General features: G+C 34.5%; 1 protein-coding gene across 1 annotated transcript in view; it reads left to right on the top strand.

The window, feature by feature from the left end:
- The window catches only part of SCN7A (sodium voltage-gated channel alpha subunit 7), a 78,411-nt gene that overhangs the window by 44,776 nt on the left and 13,980 nt on the right, over nt 1-19,655 (top strand). Inside the window, exons 11-18 of the mRNA XM_043488190.1 lie at nt 2,892-2,988; nt 3,674-3,918; nt 5,182-5,355; nt 6,918-7,274; nt 11,221-11,658; nt 14,422-14,527; nt 16,679-16,833; nt 19,130-19,303. Of these exons, the coding sequence (XP_043344125.1) occupies nt 2,892-2,988; nt 3,674-3,918; nt 5,182-5,355; nt 6,918-7,274; nt 11,221-11,658; nt 14,422-14,527; nt 16,679-16,833; nt 19,130-19,303 (1,746 nt within the window). The remainder of the gene's footprint in view (nt 1-2,891; nt 2,989-3,673; nt 3,919-5,181; nt 5,356-6,917; nt 7,275-11,220; nt 11,659-14,421; nt 14,528-16,678; nt 16,834-19,129; nt 19,304-19,655) is intronic.

The raw sequence follows: 19,655 nt of genomic DNA, 5'->3' as shown, positions 1-19,655 counted from the left end.
AATGTCATTAATGGTTGAAGCAACCTATTGGGTACCTGGTGAGTATTATTCTTCCCTAAAAAAATTAAATGAAAATGTGGAAGGTGCTATAAAAGTGAGAAACATAGTTCTTTGAGAGCCTTTAATGAAGGATTTCTCTGAGTCAGAAAAGGTTTTTATGAGGACCTGGCATTTGAGTTGAGATCTGAAGAATGATTCCTTCCTTGCTCTCTGGTGGGCAGGAACAGGATGAGTTAGAGAATGAAATAGGCCAGTGTGGTTTCAGTAAGGAGAGTGAGCCTGAGTCCAAGATGAACAATCCAGGTGTTCATTGCTTAACACCAGAAGTATGACTGAGTTCTTCCTTATTAATAGCTCCCTTCCAGAGAAAATTGAAACCAGTGCTGAGAAGAATCTTAGCCCCTTCTTCCAGTCTAATTTTAACATTGGATTGTCTAAAATTCAGGCATATGCCCTTATTAGCACTTATACTTTCAAAAAGGAGATTTTTTTTCCATCATAGTCCTCTCAATTTGCATTATAAAATAGCAATATCTTTAGTAGTTGGCCAACTTATGGGCACTTATTCAATATTTTTTGAAAGGCTCAATTGAGGTAAATATATTACTAGACTGATAATGTAGTTTGTTCATTTCATATCCTAAAATACATCCTTGCATGTGTGCATGCCAAGTCGTTTCAGTTGTTTCCAACTCTTTGTGACCATGTGGACTGTAGCCCACCAGGCTCCTCTGTTCATGGGATTATCCAGGCAAGAATGCTGGAGTGGTTGGCCTTGCTCTTCTCCGGGGGATCTTTTTGACCTAGGGATCGAACCCACATCTCTTAAATCTTCTGCATTGGCAGGTGGGTTCTTTACCATACACCACCTGGGAAGCCCAAATGTATCCACAGTTCAAACTAAATCAGTAAAGAATTGAGCCTTGACTGTATCAACAATAATATTATTACCCTTCCCCCTCCACTGCCCCTCCAACCATGGATGGTTATCTTTACCAGATTGTTCTTTGATGTAAATTCATCAAACATTGTCACTATCAGAAGCAGCTCTGTGAGGAATAATTCCTCAGTATTAAGAATGTAGTGAAGGATATTATTAACGATTTGACAGGGTATCTTTATGAAGAAACACCTGGCAAATTCCTCTTGGGCTTTAATAACAGAAAAATTATAGTTCTGTTGGATTTTAACTCATAGAAATTTGGAATTATAGAAATTATCACATATTTTATATAGCCTTGTAAGTCAGCTAAGAAAATACTTTCTGGAATAAGCATGGTTTAGATCAATAAATTAGTTTTGCATCCTGAACTTTTGCTTATTTTTTCAATTAAGAAAAAAGTGAAGCAACAGAGATCTGTAGACTTAAAGAAACTCATTTTTCTGATGGAACTCAGTATATAGTGGAATTAGTTTTTGCCTCTTTGAGCTCTAGTATTTTTGAAATTAGGGGGAACTTGACTGATACCGAGTGAAATGAATTTGATGATTTCCTTGATATCTCTTCTGAGACTTCAGATAGACCACAGCAGAGCCTGCCTGCCAGAGTGTTCTGGGTTATCAGTGAACCTCAACCATTAATTCCCTCAGTGCCCATGCCAGTTATCCTTATTCAAAAGGTACCTCACCTATGTAAGTTTATTCACTGGTGGCTCAGATGGTAAAGAAATCTGCCTGCAATGTGGGAGACCCGGGTTTGATCCCTGGATCAGGAAGATCCACTGGAGAAGGGAATGGCTTCCCACCCCAGTATTCCTGCCTGGATAATTCCATGGACAGAGGGGCCTGGTGGGCTACAGTCTATGGGGTAACAAAAAGTCAGACACACCTGCGTGACTAACACACACTATTTCACCTATTAGGCTCACCTATTTACCAAATTAAGAAACATACAAATATTATTATTCTTCGTGTGTGCCGAATGTAAAAATCGTTGGGAGTTCTATGGTGTGATATCATCTATCCCTTGTCAGTTACTTACAGTTTAAATTCAAAAACAAAATTTACTCATGATCACTAGAGACCTCTGGGGCCATACTTGTGATCATCATGAATATGTAGAACTTGTAATACCTACATCACAGCCTTAAGTGTTTTGAGCGCCTATCCAATGCAAGGGTTCTTTTAAACTTTGTATCAGCAAAACAGGATATCTTAAAACCATTATACAAGAGACAAGAGGGACAGAAAGAAATGATTTCTTTTTGGGATTATTATGTGTGTTCTAATCAGACCCATCCTTTAAAATTCATTCTGTTACCTGATATTACATGAGACATATTCTATCATCTCAACACCAAATAATTTGGTTTAATCAAGAGTGTTTACGAAGTCATAGTTAACACATCTTCAAGTAAAAAAATATAAGGCGCTAGAGAAATGTAAGGTGTTAATACTCAGTAGCAGTTAATATTCAGTAGCATATCTGCCAACTGGATGTTCCACAATAATTCTAAACTGGACATTGAATTCTTTGTCAAATATGGGTAATAGCACTAACATTCTCTAGTTTGCTCCTTTTATAGTTTACCTCATAGTATAAAGTGATTTGGTTGACCTACAAGTAATGCACATGTGTTTTCCAAATAATCCTAAGTCAGTTTAATAGTACGTATAGTGGGACTTCCCGGAAAGGCTAGTGGTTAGGACTCTGTGCTTCCACTGCAGGTGCAATGGTTTGATCCCTGGTTGGGGCACTAAGATCGCTCATGCCACACAGCACCCCCCCAAAAAAAGTAACTATAGTGTAAAAAGTGGCCAATTATGGAACCCGAAAGGTTTTTGGAAGTAAGAATTGGCATTTTTAAGAAGGTTATAAACCTTCTTATAGCTATAATCTTGAATCTACAAAGGGGAGAAGCCAGAATTAGACTCATCAAATTTCTTTTTAGACCAAGACCATACAGATAGAAATGAAGAAAAGATCATCAACTTCTATGATTACTTCTTTGGGTGCGTCGGATGATGCTACTATCAACCATAAAGGAGGTAAAGTAAAAAATATTTAGACGTGATGAAAGGTATCATTTTTATAACTCAGTTTTAAGAAATCCTCCAGTTTCTTCCGAATTTTAGTTGATAATAACTAAAATTTAAGGAAGAACATGAGACTATTAGGGTTAACAGTACTTTAAAATTTCATAAGCATAATGTTTTAAACACTGAAAAAGGCCACCAAAAACTGCCAAGGAATTTTCTTTAACACTGAAAGTGGCATGAGTATTTTAACTAAAAATACAGGTTGGAGTATATAACATTAACATATTGAGGCTCTTTTTATACTTGTCTCTACTTTTAATATATGTATAACCAGTAATCATTATTATAGATAATATTGAAAGACATTATTTTATAAAGCATATAAATCTAAAATTATAAACATGGTACTCTCAGTTATATTCCATATTAGTTTTTCTTGAGAAGTACTCCTATATTTTAATTCTAGTACATAATTTTTTCATTTTCATTTGTCTAGGACAGCAAGCATGAGCAAAATAGAGGAAATTTACTTTGCTTTGATTTTCATTAATTCAAAATATTTCTGTTTGCTATTTCAAAATTAGAAGTCTAGTTTATAACCTCCCTTTGCTTGCAAAAGTAAAAATTTTCTACTAATTAGATGCTTAATGATTAAATAAACAATTAACTCATGTATAATTTTCTGTTCTTTCAGTTTCAGAGCTTGAAAAATCCAGGCAGAGATGCCCATTTTGTTGGTATAGATGTGCTAAAACTTTATTGATCTGGGATTGTTCTCCCTGTTGGTTAAAATTGAAAGAGTTTGTCCATGGGATTATAATGGACCCATTTACTGATCTTTTCCTTATCATATGTATAATTCTAAACATAAATTTTTTGGCCTTGGAACACTATCCAATGAGTCTGGAAAGCAGCAATATTCTCAGCATTGGAAACGTGGTAAGGCTCTCATTGTAAGTTATTTTCTCCTGCAATTTCAGGGCTTTTCTTTAGTCACCATTATCCTCATTATTTTACTTTATAACTCCAAAATGTTGCAAATACATTGTATGAGTATTAAATGAAGTATCGTTTTCATGCTTCCTTACCTCACCTCTCCAAGCCCTCCTTTGTAAATGTTCTTACCTTTGAATAGATTTCTAGCTAGAGTCTGTTTAAGATTTCTAGCCAGCTGCATGGCAGTCAAGTTAAATAAAAATTATTTATTTCCTTTCCCATCTCAAATATCCCCTCTCTTAATATGGTAGCCCCTAGATCACAAAGGCAGAGGTGAAATAACAGACACAAGTTCTTCACTGACACCTGAATTTTGAATCCTGTTACAACTGAACCTACCTTAGATTGGAGCTTATCTTTGTGGCAAGGTATTTTTGAAATTCACCTCTTTTTTTTTTTCATGTAAAAAAAAGGCAAGAGAAAAAACTTTCCATGAGTTTAAAAACAAGTTATATTCGATCAGTTTTGGTCAATCTATATTGTTCAATTTTGTTTGCTTTTATTGCTGAATAGTAGGCTTTTGTGGTGGCTCAGATGGTAAAGAATCCGCCTGCAATGCTGGAGACCTGGGTTTAGATCCCCTGGAAGAGGACATGGCAACCCACTCCAGTATTCTTGCCTGGAAAATCCCTATGGACAGAGGAGCCTGGCAGGCTACAGTCCATGGGGTCGCAAAGAGTCAGACACAGCTGAGACACAACTAAACACAGCATAGCACAGTTGCTTGATGTTAATACTGTCAGTTGCTACCAGTTTTGAACTATATATTTATTTGCTACCAAAACAATAATTTAGTTATTTCTGCCCGTACAGTTTTTCAAATGACAGTTTTCATAGGTTTACCTTTTTTTAGATCATCTATATTTTTAAAATTTTCTTTTATATTTTTAAAAAATTAAGAATCTTAATATGTACTCTTTATCCCCAAAGGAACTATTCAAAATGAAAAGATTTTTCACTCTCAAATATTCCTTTGTTTTCTTCCAGGATGACTTTTATTAAAGTAATTGAAGATTCTATATACAATGTTTGACTTTAGATTGTCAAACAAAATGTATGAACATGTCCTTGTGATGCAGACTCCAAAACTAATCATATTTTGATAGAGAAAATGTGAAGAAAGTGACAGTGAAAATTTATTCTGTGTGAGGGTTCTGATAGAGCTATTGAAATCATATTCTCATCCCTGTGTTTTGTTTTATTTAGGTGTTTATTGGAATTTTCACAACAGAAATGATGTTTAAAATAATTGCCTTGCATCCATATGGATATTTCCAAGTAGGCTGGAACATTTATGATAGCCTAATTGTGTTCCATGGTTTAGCAGAACTTTATCTAACAAATTTTCATGAACTGGCTATTTTACGATCATTCAGGGTGGTAAGTAGAATACAAGACCTAAATTTTATTTTATAAAAATTCATTTCAGTTTCCTCAGACATAAAGTGGGAGGAATAGTAATACCTATCCTGTTGGTATGTTGGAACTATTAAATGAAATAATTCCTATGTAACAAGGTTAGAAAGTAACCCAGAAAAGAGTAAGTAGTTTCTAACGCTGTTTGGCCCAGGCATTAAAAGAAATAAGCCATATATACAGTGAATTTGAGATATAGTTCTGTAAAGCAGGGTCAGGATTACTGGGGCAGTTTTGAGAAGCAGGGTAATACAGAGTCCCAAAAGCTGAATGCCAATGTGTAACTAAAGAGTTAGAATCAGGTGAGTATATCTAAATATAGATTTGAAAATTTTGTAAAAGAAAGACTGTCAGGCTAATAGAATGTTACTATGAAGGTTATCAAGTCAGAATCAATATATGCCTAAAATATAGGTGGCAGTAAAAGCATCAGGGAACTAAGCAAAGAAATTATGTTATTAGAATAATATTTATGGAATTTGTTGGGTATTTGATAAATAATATACTATCTTATTCTGTTAACCAGTTGAAGGAATGTAGCAGAAATGAAAATAATTACGTAGATTTAATCTTATCCAAGTAATTCTTCAGAACCCTGTCTTTATCCATAGGCTTATCTAATGAGTAAGAGGAAAATATAAAAGTTGTATTTATTGAATTTATAAATGAAGCAAGACTAGGAAATACAGACAATATAATAAAAGATTGTATCAAAATATCTGAAAGACTAGTAACAGATTGAACCTAAAATGATTAAGTTTTACATGGTTAAGTGTTAAGTCCTAATCCTTGAGTCCCATAAGCCAACTACATACCGGAAAAAGTTGGATATGGATTTTATGTGGATTTTAGATGACTCAAATATTAAAGTGATTTTGTGCCATGTGAATAAAAATTTTTAAATCTAGTGAAAATAAGTGAAATATTCAGATTAAACCTTGAATGTTTCGCTCTCATGTTAATTTTAAAGGTAAATACACAATAGTATTCTTGCCTGGAAAATCCCATGGACAGAGGAGCCTGGCAAGGCTACAGTCCATGGGGTCACAAAGAGTCAGACACGACTGAGTAACTTAGCACTCATGCACACAATAGAACTGTCAGTGGACTTCAATGGACCCTTGAGACTTTTCCAATATCATCTATATGTTGAAATGTGGGAAAATATTCAATATATTTTGTAAAAAAATAAAGAATGGAAACTTGCTTTACCAGATATTAAAACAAAACTAGAGTACTTATGATAGTATAATATTGAAAAAATGGGAATTGACAGATCAATAGAAAGTATACTTAAGTTTGGTGTAAAAAACTATAGAACATGTAAGATGTATTAAAAGTTGTATATAAACTGAATTTTCGGTGCTTAGTATTAATAATGCTCAAAAGTGAATATTACATTAGAGACTACACACATTTATAGGTATAATGCTAATAAAAATTTTAAATGTACATTGTAATTAATAGTGACCAGAGTTTTTGTTATTTTTTTTCTTATTTTTGTTGTTTTTACATTGCTCCATCAGTTACGAATTTTTAGATTGGGAAGATACTGGCCAACATTTAAGATTCTGATGCTGACTCTTTGTAACTCAATAGTTGCCCTGAAAGACTTGGTCCTGCTGTTGTTCACGTTTATATTCTTTTCTGCTGTGGTTGGCCTAAACCTGTATGGTTCAAATTACAAAAAATATGTCTGCAACATAAATGAAGACTGTCAGCTTCCACACTGGCACATGCATGATTTCTTCCATTCTTTCCTGAATGTATTCCGGATTCTCTGTGGAGAGTGGATAGAGACTTTATGGGATTGCTTTAAGGTAGCAGGTCAATTGAGTTGTATTCCTTTTTACATGATGGTGATTTTAATTGGAAAATTATTGGTAAGTAATCCGTGCTTTAAAACTTTCCTTGAAAAACTTATGTATTGTAGTCTGGCATTTTCCTAATGAAGACTTATGGAAGCCAGTGGTCTACAACTGTGCTGTCTGATATGGAGGCCTTTAGCCACATGTGGCCATTAATCAGTTAAAATATGAGTGGTCCACTTTGAGATATGTTATAAGTGTAATATACCCACTGAATTTGAAGTCTTCAGTTCAGTTCAGTTGCTCAGTTGTGTCCGACTCTTTGCAACCCCATGAACTGCACCATGCCAGGCCTCCCTGTCCATCATCAACTCCCGGAGTCCACCCAAACCCATGTCCATTGTGTTGGTGATGCCATCCAACCATCTCATCCTCTGTTGTCCCCCTCTTCTCCTGCCCTCCCCCAAAAAAGAATGTAAATGATTTCATTAATAATTCTTATATTGAAAGTGCTTCCTAGGTGGCACTAGTGGTAAAGAATCCGCCTGCCGGTGCAGGAGACACAAGAGATGCAGCTTCAATCCCTGGGTTGGAAAGATCCCCTGGAGAAGGAAATGGCACCCCACTCCAATATTCTTGCCTGGAAAATCCCATGGGCAGAGGAGTCTGGTGAGCTATGGTCCATGGCGCCATCAGGAGTTGGACATGACTGAAGTGAAAGCATTTTAATTATAATATTTTTATACATTTAGTTGAATAAAATGTATTAGTTAAGTTAATTTCACCTGTTTTTGTTTATACTTTTAATGTGGCTGCTGGAAAATTGCATACATGACGTTCATCATATTTTCACTGGTTATAACCTGCTACTCTAAGTAGCTTTGGTTTTATGTGGGAGACAGTTATTAATGTAGACTCTCAGACCCCATCCCAGACCTGTGAAAGTGGAATCTACATTTTAACAATATCCCTAAGTGATCTGTGTACACATTAAATTCTAAGAAGCACTTAAATGTAGCACTGGTTGTCAAATTTGACTGCACATTGGAGTTACTTGGAGAACTAATAAAAATAAAATAATGTCTTGGATTCATTCCCAGAGATTCTGATTTTATTGTTATGTGGACATAGCTTAGTCATCAGGATTAAAAAAAAATCCTCATTTGATTAAATTGTGCAGCAAATTTTGAAAACCACTGATCTTTGAAACTATCATATATTAACTAAGAGGAAACACTTTCACTCCTAAATTTCCATAATTGGAGTGATTACATTAATTGAAGTATCTTATACTTCTTCTAGGGCTTCCCTTGTGGCTCGACTGGTGAAGAATCTGCCTGCAATGCAGGAAACCTGGGTTTGATCCCTGGGTTGGGAAGATGCCCTAGAGAAGGGAAAGGCTACCCACTCCAGTACTCTGGCCTGGAGAATTCCAAGGACTATGTAGTCCATGAGGTTGCAAAGAGTCAGACACAACTGAGTGACTTTCACTTTCATAATTCTTCTTAGGGAAAAAAATGGTTTATAAAATATATTTGTTCTTATTGGGAAAAAAAGAGACTCAATATTTACTTTTCACTCCTAACTCACAGAGATCAAGCGGATCTCCCAAAAGAAAGAAACAAAAAAATCACAGGTTAAAATTCATTGTATCAGTGCATTTCTCATTGCTTTTATTTACCCTGGACCCACTCCTGTCCTAAGTACATACTGACACTGTGTTTAATTGTTCATGTACTTGTCTATCTTCCTTATTAAGCTAGAACTTCCATGAAGGAAGGGATCATGAGTCCCATAAAGTGGTTGCATTTTACAGTGTTACACAGTTCTTTCTTTACATCACAGCATTTTCAACTTAATTTTCAGTCTTTTAACACTCACTGCATATGTATATATGCGTGATAGGGAGTGTGTGTACATGTCTAAGATATAAGAAATGTTAGATCATAAGCTCTTAGAAATACAATTGTATTATAATTTTTCCTCTCCAAATCCTGACATAGAAATCTTTCATTTGTTCCATAATTCATTAATTTTTCAACAAATATTCCATACTTTATCATGTACTTTGTGCTTTGCATTGTGCTAGTTATCTACTGAAGAGAAAAAATGGTTCCAACTCATATGAAGCTTGTAGTCATGAAATTCTTCCTTAACACCCTTTTCTTTTTTCTCACTGTGAACAATACTTAACCAAAGGAAAAAGAAACAACCAACAACCTTAAATTATGCTTGTTCTTGCTCTTTGTCCTTTGAGAATGATAGAGATGCTAATAAGGTAGTTTCTACAAGGCCCGTGGAGCCCCTGCCCAGATTCTGTGTAAATAAACCTTGATAGCAAAATGGAACACTAGTGGAAGAACAATCAAACTAGTCTGTAGGTGGTGTTTTTCAGTCGCCCAGTCATGTCCGACTCTTTGCAACCTCATGGATTGCAGCATGCCAGGCCTCCCTGTCCCTCACCATCTCCTGAAGTTTGCCTTAGTTCATGTCTGTTGCATTGGTGATGCCATACTGACATTCAATTACTATCTTTTCAGTTTTCAGTTTTTCAGCCATTGAGAGTCTGTCATGGTAGGTTATAGAAAACATATGTTAGTTGTTCAGGAGATCCTACCTGTAAGAAATTTCCAATGCTGAGCCAAATGTTAAACCCTCCATTTTATTTTATACACCAAACTATGGTTTCAGTTAAGATAATTTATTTTATGACTTTATTATCTGCAAAAGTATTTTTATTTTTCCACAAGTGAGTCTTATTTGAGCTTTCTATATTCCTAAGAGATAAAAAGATTTGGTTATTGAGACTTAAAGGTAATCTATTAGAATTGAACACAATTTGGTGGGTACTTCATAATATTTTAGGTGTATATATGCATGAGAAACTCAACAATTATCAGAGTGTTTGAGAATTTGTCTCTTCAGATAGATCCAAAATTCTGAAAGATATTTTAACAAATGAATGTTGCAGATCTTCATATAGTTAATTATTTTATTTTATGTACACATAAATTATCAGTGTAAGTATTAAGAACTCGGAAATACAGTAGAAAAGTTTTATGTAAGTTATATACATATTCTTATACATAATATCATTTGAACTTTTCCCTTTAAAAATAATATGTAAAGCATAAAGTAATTTAAATTTCCAAAAGTTCAAATATTTGAAGAGAAGAGAGAAAACTTCCATAAAGGACAAAATGCCTAAATTATTACTTTAAAAGAATAATCAATGTATCTCTAATTATCTCTAATCTTATAATCTAAAATTATAATTTATACTCTACAATAAGAAACAAAATAAAAATCTAATTCTCTGGAAATTGGACATGCCTTGATCTTATTTCTCAGTGATAGTAAATGTTGAAATACACACCATCTTCGAATTCAAAATAATTTGCATATATTAGGAGTGATCCTTCCATTACTCATCTCTTTCTTATTTGACCAAATTTATTACCACAGAGAATCAACTAACCTACCCAAACCCTGTGCTTGCACATCACAAGGAAAATTAGATGTGGCCTTCAAAACTAGGGATAGCTCTCTCCCCAGGAATGTCCTCATGAATTTGCAGAACCCATGAAGACATCATTACATATCTTTCTGATATCTTTCTGAGTTAGGTTGAAGTGAATTCAGCCACCTGGAGTAGCAATTGATTTTCTCACCTTGGGAGAGTCTGCCTGGCTTAGTAGAAAAGAAAACAAACTGGAGTAAGACAGACTTAAGTTCAACCTCTGTGATTTTTGATACTTGGCATCTGTAAGCTTTGTGTTTTTCATCTGTAAAGGAGAAACAAATGATATTTCATAAAACATTGTAACCTTCTGGCTATCCAAATTCCTAACACAGCAACTGATCCTCTGTAGATAAGAACTGAACAGCTTAAAGAGCATCATAATGTGTATGCTGTTTTCAGATTGCAGGCCAGCTTTTTAAAAATATTTGTTGTTGTTGTTGTTGTTTGAAAGAAAACAAAAAATGAGATGCATTTAGCTTCATTTACTTCCGCATTCAGATACTTTACCTGTTTCTGGCGTTGATCATCTCATTTGGTTCATGCAAGCCTGCAACAACTGAAGAAAATGATGAAGCAAAAAATCTCCAGCGTGCAATGGCAAGAATTAAAAAGGGAATAAATTATGTGCTTTCTAAAATACTATGCAAAAAACAAAATGTTCTAGAGGAAACAATGGACAATGTAAGTGATGTATATGTTAAAGAGAATATTTCTGACCACACGCTCTCTGAATTGAGCAACACCCAAGATTTCCTCAAGGATAAGGAAAAAAGCAGCGGCACAGAGAAAAACACAATGACCGAGAATGAGAATCAGTCACTAATCCCCAGTCCCAGTGTCTCAGAAACTGTACCGATTGCTTCAGAAGAATCTGATATAGAAAATCCAGACAATAAGGAGATTCAGAGCAAGTCAGGTGATGGAAGCAGCAAAGAGGTAAGTTGTTGTAACATCACGGTTTCGTATTGTTGATTGATGGCACTGTTGACAAGGAAGTGAAGCAATGCTGAAGTTCCAAAGTTAGATTATTACCCATTCAGTCCTAGCTACAGCACTCCTTCTCCTGATTTTCTGCTCCTGATCCAGTCTCTTAAACTTCCTAAGTTTCTTCATCTGTGAATGAGGATAAAATTGTATCTATTTCTCAGAAGAGATAGAATGATTAAGGAAAATAGTTCAATAGTACATAGAATAATGTCTAAAATATGGAAGCACTTAGCAAACATTAGATAACATAATTATAATATCTTCAGTTAATGGGGTGATAAAAAGCATATTGAAGAAACCTAGATTTTTACAATTAATGCATATTACTGGAGAAATCACTAAACTCTCCTAGGCTTTATCATCTTTAATATAAGATGAGACTAGAAGCGTGCTAAGATACAGATACTTTCCTGCTTGCTAAAATTTTAAGATTCTTGTCAGTTTATTTCTGCAACATATATTAGAACATAATTAGTCCAGCATAATTGAGTTGGACTAAAAGACCAAAGGGTAAAAGAAACATCAGTTGTAAATGTAAACAATTTGTTGTTGTTGTTTAGACACTAAGTCGTGTCAAACTCCTTTGTGGCCTCATGGACTGTAACACGCCAGTCTCCTCTGTCTATGGGATTTTGCAGGCAAGAATCCTGGAGTGGATTGCCATTTCCTTCTCCAGGGGATCTTCCTGACCCAGGGATTGAACCCACATCTTCTGCATTGTAGGCAGATTTTTTTACTGCTGAGCCATCAGGGAACCAAAAAAATAATAAAGGATCACCTTTAAAGAAGGGCAGACACTACTGTTCACTTAGCTTTAAAAATGTATACTTCACTGAATCCAGTCTTACTGTCTTCATTTGCAAGTAGCACAGTCTTAGTAGGAGGTACCATTTAATACAAAGCTACATCTATAGCGATCACATCTGCAGTGTGAGCCACTTCCACTGAACTTCACTAGAGAATTGTTTTATTTCATTCACTGGCATAGGGCAGGGAAGATAATGTCTTTTTCCAGATCCTCAAAGTCTCTGGTACCATCTTATCTCCCAGACCTCTTCTGGTTTATCAGCTGTTCTCTGTAATAGCTTATCAAATTGGCCTTCTAACAGGCATTAAGTTTCAATTATCCAGAGTCCTTCTAGTTTCTGGTAAAAGCATCTTCCTTTCAGAGAAACATTTTCACTCCTTATCATACCCAATCTTGTCAGGTCCATTTTCCTTTAATTAATACCAATGTTAGGAAATGAAAAATATTCTTCTCTTGCACACTGATTTTATTTAAATTATAACAACATTATAAGGCATGTGCTACCATACATTTCTGGGTAAAATTGCTATTTATCGCAACACATTGTGTGAAAATGTCCTGAAAAACTTCTTGTCAATCTCATTAGAAAGTCTGAGATATGAAAATATATAGGAAAGATGGAACTTAATGTAACTGTAAATGTTGAAGTTTCAGAAGTTGTTACTTAAGCTGCATAATTATTTGGTTCTTTTGATTGGTTAACTACTCAGAGAAGATTTTATCATTTATATATTTCATTATATATTTAATTAATCACTCTCCAGATTATGTAGCCCAAGAGTATTTAGGATGTTGATCTAAAAAAGCAAAGAATAAAATATAAAAATTACAAGTGATATGATAATTCAGAGATTCATATTCTTGTTTTCTTTGGTATTTGAACTTTTCTCTTTTAGTACAAATATGTAATTATATAAATTTCATAAAAATAACATCAAACTTAAATCAGATTTTGAAACTTATTTTTTTCATAATGTAGCCATATATATTGGTCACTAAGTAATCTTTTACTAAAATGATTTATAATTTTGAGTTATTTATAAATTTAAAATAATAAATACTCAGGGTTTTGAGAAAATCATATCAAGTAATTTATGTGTGAGGGTTTTAAATACTCAAATGAATCATTTAAATATATAATGTATGATTTTCAATTATTGTATGCTTGAATATTATATAATATTAATTTATTGTCTACTCCCAAATCAATGCATTGCTATACCTTATTTTATCAATAATAAAGAGAATACAAAGGGAAATCAAATAACCTTTTAAAAGATTTGTTTATTTAAAAGTAATATCCTCCTGAATATTTTGTTTTTAATAGAGCAGTATAATGTCTTAAAATTGACAATATATGGCTTAAAGCAAACAAAACTTGCTAATTTTACGTCTTTGACATTTATTGTGCAAAAGACAGAGAACAAAATATTTATAATTTTTTAATATATTCCAACTAGATTTTTCAGAAATTTGGGATAGCCTATACATCTTTTAGAACAATGTTATTCACTATATGTTCATTTTAATGTGAAAATTATTTTATCTTACATTAATTTTTAAAATATCTTTAAACATTTCGACACCCAGAGATATGTATACATTTAAATTTTATTTCTAATTTAGTTTTTATTTTTTGTAAAAACTGGCATGTGGCATGTGGGATCTTAATTCCCTGACCAGGGATTGAACCCCTGCACCTTGCCTTGAAGCTCAGTCTTAACCACCAGGGAAGTCTCTGTATGTATTTTAATATCAATCATGAAATTGGCGTAAAGTCATTTACTGTGACAGTAATTTTTCTGTACATAATTTTTCTTTTTTCTGAAAATGAAATAAGCTTTAGGTATAGTGGAGTAAATGAAACTTTAATGGCAACTTTCTTGGTGGGACTTACTTTTCAGAAAGTAAAGCAGTCGAGCTCATCTGAATGTAGTACAGTTGATATTGTTCTCTCTGAAGAAGAAGAAATGGTCTATGAACATGAAAAGCCAAAGCATCTTAGAAATGGTAAGAAAAAAATAAGTTCTTTTAATCATTATATTAACATTAGGCTAAATTTCTCTTAACCTAATAATACTATTAAATACCCTTTTAATTTTAAAGAGTTTATTAACTTGACTAAGGAATACACACATGCAAATGTGTTTGTGTGTGTGTACATGCACTCATGCTCATATATATACAGATAGAAACTTATAATAAATGTCAAAGAAAAAGTCAATGTCTGGAATGGGGAGAAAGGGCCTGCTTCCTAGGGGATCTCATGAAGTAGTTAAAAGTTTTAGTTCTGAAATCACACATACTGAGTTCAGATCCCAGCCCACCATTTACTAGCTTTTACTTACCCTCCTCTGACTCATTTCCTAATACGTAAAATGAGGATAAGAATAAGACTTACTTCATGGGATTAATAGAAAGATTAATTTAGTGTGTGTGTGTGTTTATACCTCATAGAATGGGGTCAATATTTAAAATACTCATAGGAAAACAAATGTAATAGTCATTTATTTTTATAAGCTCCATGAATATTAAGAAATATATAGGGCTTCGGTCAGTTGTCTAAGTTATTAAACATGTAATATGCACCTCTCTATAATTTATAATTTAATTTAGTTTCCTAAAGGGGCTTCCCAGGTGGGGCTAATGGTAACTAATCCACCTGCCAATGCAGGAGACACAAGAGATACGGGTTCAATCCCTGAGTTGGGAAGATCCCCTGGAGTAGGAAATGGCAAACTGCTCTAGTATTCTTGTCTGGAAAATTCCATGGGCAGAGGAGCCTGTTAGGCTATAAAAAGAGTCGGAGATGACTGGGCTACTGAGTAGTGTATTAGTCTCCTATCAAGACTGACAAATAACCATAGGTTCTAAATATTTAAAATCACTGAAATCATCAAAATGGCAATTCCTAAATGTTCAAATTCCTATACTCAAAAATAAGAATCTGCTTTCAGTAGCCTGAGTTCTAGGACTTACATGATAAAAGACCAGGGAGAAAACATTTCCTATGTTTTTCTGACCAAGAATGTATAAATTGGCTCTAGGGAAAAATTTTAAATGTATTGACTTTAAACTGCACCCACCTCCATGCTTCATTCTCTTATTAGTTAATCACACCCTTTTCAAGCCTCAGGTTTTCCTTATGCTAACTCTCTTGATCAGAAGATAGAATTACACCTGTACCCTACCCATAAAAACTCCATAATCCAGGCTTAGCTCCTTAAATAGTCTCATTCAAAATTTCTATCCCATGTCACTGAAGAACTAGGATAAATTTAATTTACTTAATTGATATTATACCTCTTAACATGTCATAAATATTTGCATATTTAAATGAAAATGCTTGTTATGTGAATCTTCACAGAATGAATTTTCAGGCATTATACCAAAAAAATCTAATAATCGGAAGATGGTGTGTGTGGGTGTGTTTGTTTTGTAGGAGTGGGGGTATCTTCTTTCTCAGATTGTGTCTAATAGGGTAACAGGATGTTCTGAGTCATCTGTGCCTTTCACAATTTCTTTTTTCCTGCTATGGTCCCCAGGTGGTGCAGTGGTAAAGAATCCCCTTGCTAATGCAGGAGACTCAAGACATATGGGTTTGAACTCTTGGTTGGGAAGATCTCCTGGAACAGGAAATGGCGACCCACTCCAATATTCTTGCCTGGGAAATTCCAGGTCAGAGGAGCCTGGTGTGGGCTACTGTCCATGGGATTGCAAAGAATTGGACGCGATTAACATATACTTACTTACTTGTTGTTCACTTGCTGATTCATGTCCAATGCTTTGCGACCCCGTGGACTTCAGCATGACAGGTTTCCCTGTCCTTCACTATCTCCTAGAGTTTGTTCAAACTCATGTCTGTTGAGTTGGTGATGACATCCAACCATCTCATCCTCTGTCGCCCCCTTCTCCTGTCCTCAGCCTTTCCCAGCATCAAGGTTTTTTTCCTTCCTTCCTTACTATTATGGAACTCACGAACTTTTGTTTTTTTTCCTCAGCCATTGCAGTGGTCACTACAGTAGGAGTATAAATCTAATGTTTATAAGTCAGAGAACATCTATATTAGATACTGTAAATAAATGATTGTTAAAGCATTTGAAATATTTAACTTTTCATGAATTTCTAGATTTTTGTTCTTAATAGTTTCATTCTTGACAGTTTATGAACGAAGATCTTCATCTGCTCAAATCAGTAGAGGCCCGAAGAAAGGAAAAATCTGGCAGAACATAAGGAAAACTTGCTGCAAAATAGTAGAAAACAGTTGCTTTAGGTGTTTTATTGGCCTTGTCACTCTGCTTAGCACAGGTGCTCTGGTAAGTGAGCCTATGTGATATTTTTATGGGAAAAATGCATCATGTGTCTATTAATTCATAATGTCATCAAGCCAAATTATTTTCCCCCAGAATACTTAATATAGTACCAAATTTTATATTCTATGATTTTAGTTTTGGAAGATATACATTGCAGTTTCTTAGAGAGTCTGTATATGCTTCATTCAATATTAAATAAATAATTTCAAAATATGTGAATGATAGCAGGAAAAAGAATGTTAATAAATACCCTATTATTTTAATAAAGTTTAATAATGTGCACATATTGTGCTAGTACTTTGGTACTTGTTCCATAAGGAAAGAGACAGACTGTATATATTTTTAAGAACCTTTGAACTACAAATATATTTACTCATTGACACAACTATCTTAATTCTGGGAAATTATCTTAGAATCTTCACATGTGTTAAGTGTGTTTACAAGAAGAACTTTTGTAATACCAAAAAACTGAAAAGCAAAAACAATACATATTAGGTGACTATTTAAATACACTATGGTACAGTCATCCAGTGGGGTACTGTGCCGTTAGCTAGAAAATGCAAGACCTGTCTGCATGTTGATATTGCAATTCCCCAAGATATAGTAACAAGTGAAAAAAAAGAAAGAATAAAGCACACAGCATGCTGCATTCTATGTAGGAAAGGAAGAAAAATAGAATGTGCATTGATATTTGCTTGCGTATGATTAAAGAAGATGAGAGACTGATCCACAAGAAAGTTAATTGTGAGATACAGGAAACAGAAGAGGGTGTGATGGTTGGGAACCAGACTTTGTCCTGCATACATTTTAAAAGTAAACTTTATATTGACATTTAGCACACATCCCAGAAAGCATACAGATCATAAGTGCATAGCATAAAGGATTTTCACCAAGTGAATGTACCCACATAACCATCGCTTGCCTTGAGAAGGAGAGCACTCCCAGGGCTCCAGAACCGCCCTCTGACCCCTCACGTTACTTCCGCATTCCACGTGGGTAGCCAGTGTGTGGGCTTCAACTGCCGTCTACTGGTTTCGCCTGTTTTTTTAAAAAAGATTTATTTATTTATTAAATTTATGGCTGCACTGGGTCTTTGCTGCTGCACAAAGGCTTTTCCAGGTGCTGCGAGTGACGTCTACTCTTTGTTGAGGTGCCCGGGCTGCGCACTGCGGTAGCTTCCCTTGTTGTGGCCCACGGGCTCTAGAGCTCAGACTCAGCAGCTGTGGCCACGTGGGCTTGGCTGTCCTGTGGCGTGTGGGATCTTCCTGGACCACGGATCAAACTTGTGTCCCCTGTATTCGTAGGCAGATTCTTTACCACTGAGCCACCAGCAAAGTCCCGAGGTTGCCTATTTTTTTAATGTTTTAATTGAAATAGAGGCTTCTGCGTATCTTTTTACATTATTTTGCATTATGTATCTTTTCAGTAGGTAAATCCATTTAGTAAAGAGTACTTTAGAATAACTTTGGCTTAAGTTTATAATCTGTTTTAAAGGATACTTTAGTCCATACTTGGTTCCATTGAGCCAGTTAATTCTATTATTTTATATATACTTTTATTTAACAGTAGTTTTTCAAGAATCACACCTTTCTATATGTATGGTTATTTTCGTCTGTGTTGAATCTTTGACCTCCGTTGCACTTTGCAACAAGTCTGCCTGAGGTTATTGATACTTTATGGCCTTTTTTTCAATGCTAAAAAAATTACTATGAAATTAATTTGAATGACATTATCAGACTTTGCTTCCTCCACAATAAAACTGAGGTTGATCTATTAAAACTGAGAAACGTTAGAAGAATATTATAGTCTTATTTCATACTCATTTATTTCCACTGGTTTATCTGACATGCTTTGTGACTTTTCTTGTAATAGCTGTAGGGATTTCTGAAAACACAAGTTTAGGGGTTTTCTTTGTATCTCTACTCCTTGATTCACAATGGCATGTATCTGTGAGATGGCTATAAGAGATAAGAACCAGGTCAGATATGACTAAAGATTCCATCTAAGTTTGAATAACTGATTTGAGAGAGAATTTTCAGTTCATTGTTTAGAACAGTGTTGAGGTCAAGTTCAGACTCTATAAGTAGAGGTTTTGGAATCAATTAGTGATGTCTGCTGCAGGCGTGGGAGCAGAAAATGGACATGGATTGTTTGAAAAAACTCAAACCAAGTGTATAAGCCCTTGAGACTGCAATCTATGACAGTGGTCACCATCTGGAGATGGGATTTCATTCCCCACTTTGCCAGAAGAGTTTTTAGAATTTACATGTACATTGATCTTTAAATATTTCACCCACAGGCTTTTGAAGATATATATATTGATCAGAGAAAGACTATTAAAATCTTATTAGAATATGCTGACATGATCTTCACTTACATCTTTATTCTGGAAATGCTTCTAAAGTGGATGGCATATGGTTTTAAAGCCTATTTCACTAATGGCTGGTACAAACTAGACTTCATGGTTGTTATCGTACGTATTTTAAAGAAAAATTTTAAAGGCTATTTGTTTACTCTTCCTTCTTTACTCTTACTCTGACTTTCTTTTTGATTTATGTGTATCTTTCTTTTACCTTTCTCTATACATTCTCAGTCACCAATATCCCATATTTCTTTATATGTAATGTTTAACATCCATCCTTTCCATTTTAAAATTTTAACATTTCAGCACTTAACTCCTGGATTTTTCTAATCATTACCTATAAACCTGCTGCTAAGAGAATAGACTTATTGAACAATATTTTGAAAATATCATCATTATAAACTATTCAAATTCTATTGGCTCTACCTTTAAATCATACATTTAAAATTAGACCACCTAACAT

The sequence above is a fragment of the Cervus canadensis genome, chromosome 15 (assembly GCF_019320065.1).
Source record: "Cervus canadensis isolate Bull #8, Minnesota chromosome 15, ASM1932006v1, whole genome shotgun sequence".
NCBI lineage: Eukaryota > Metazoa > Chordata > Mammalia > Artiodactyla > Cervidae > Cervus > Cervus canadensis.
This window is presented reverse-complemented; position numbering and strand designations above follow the sequence as displayed.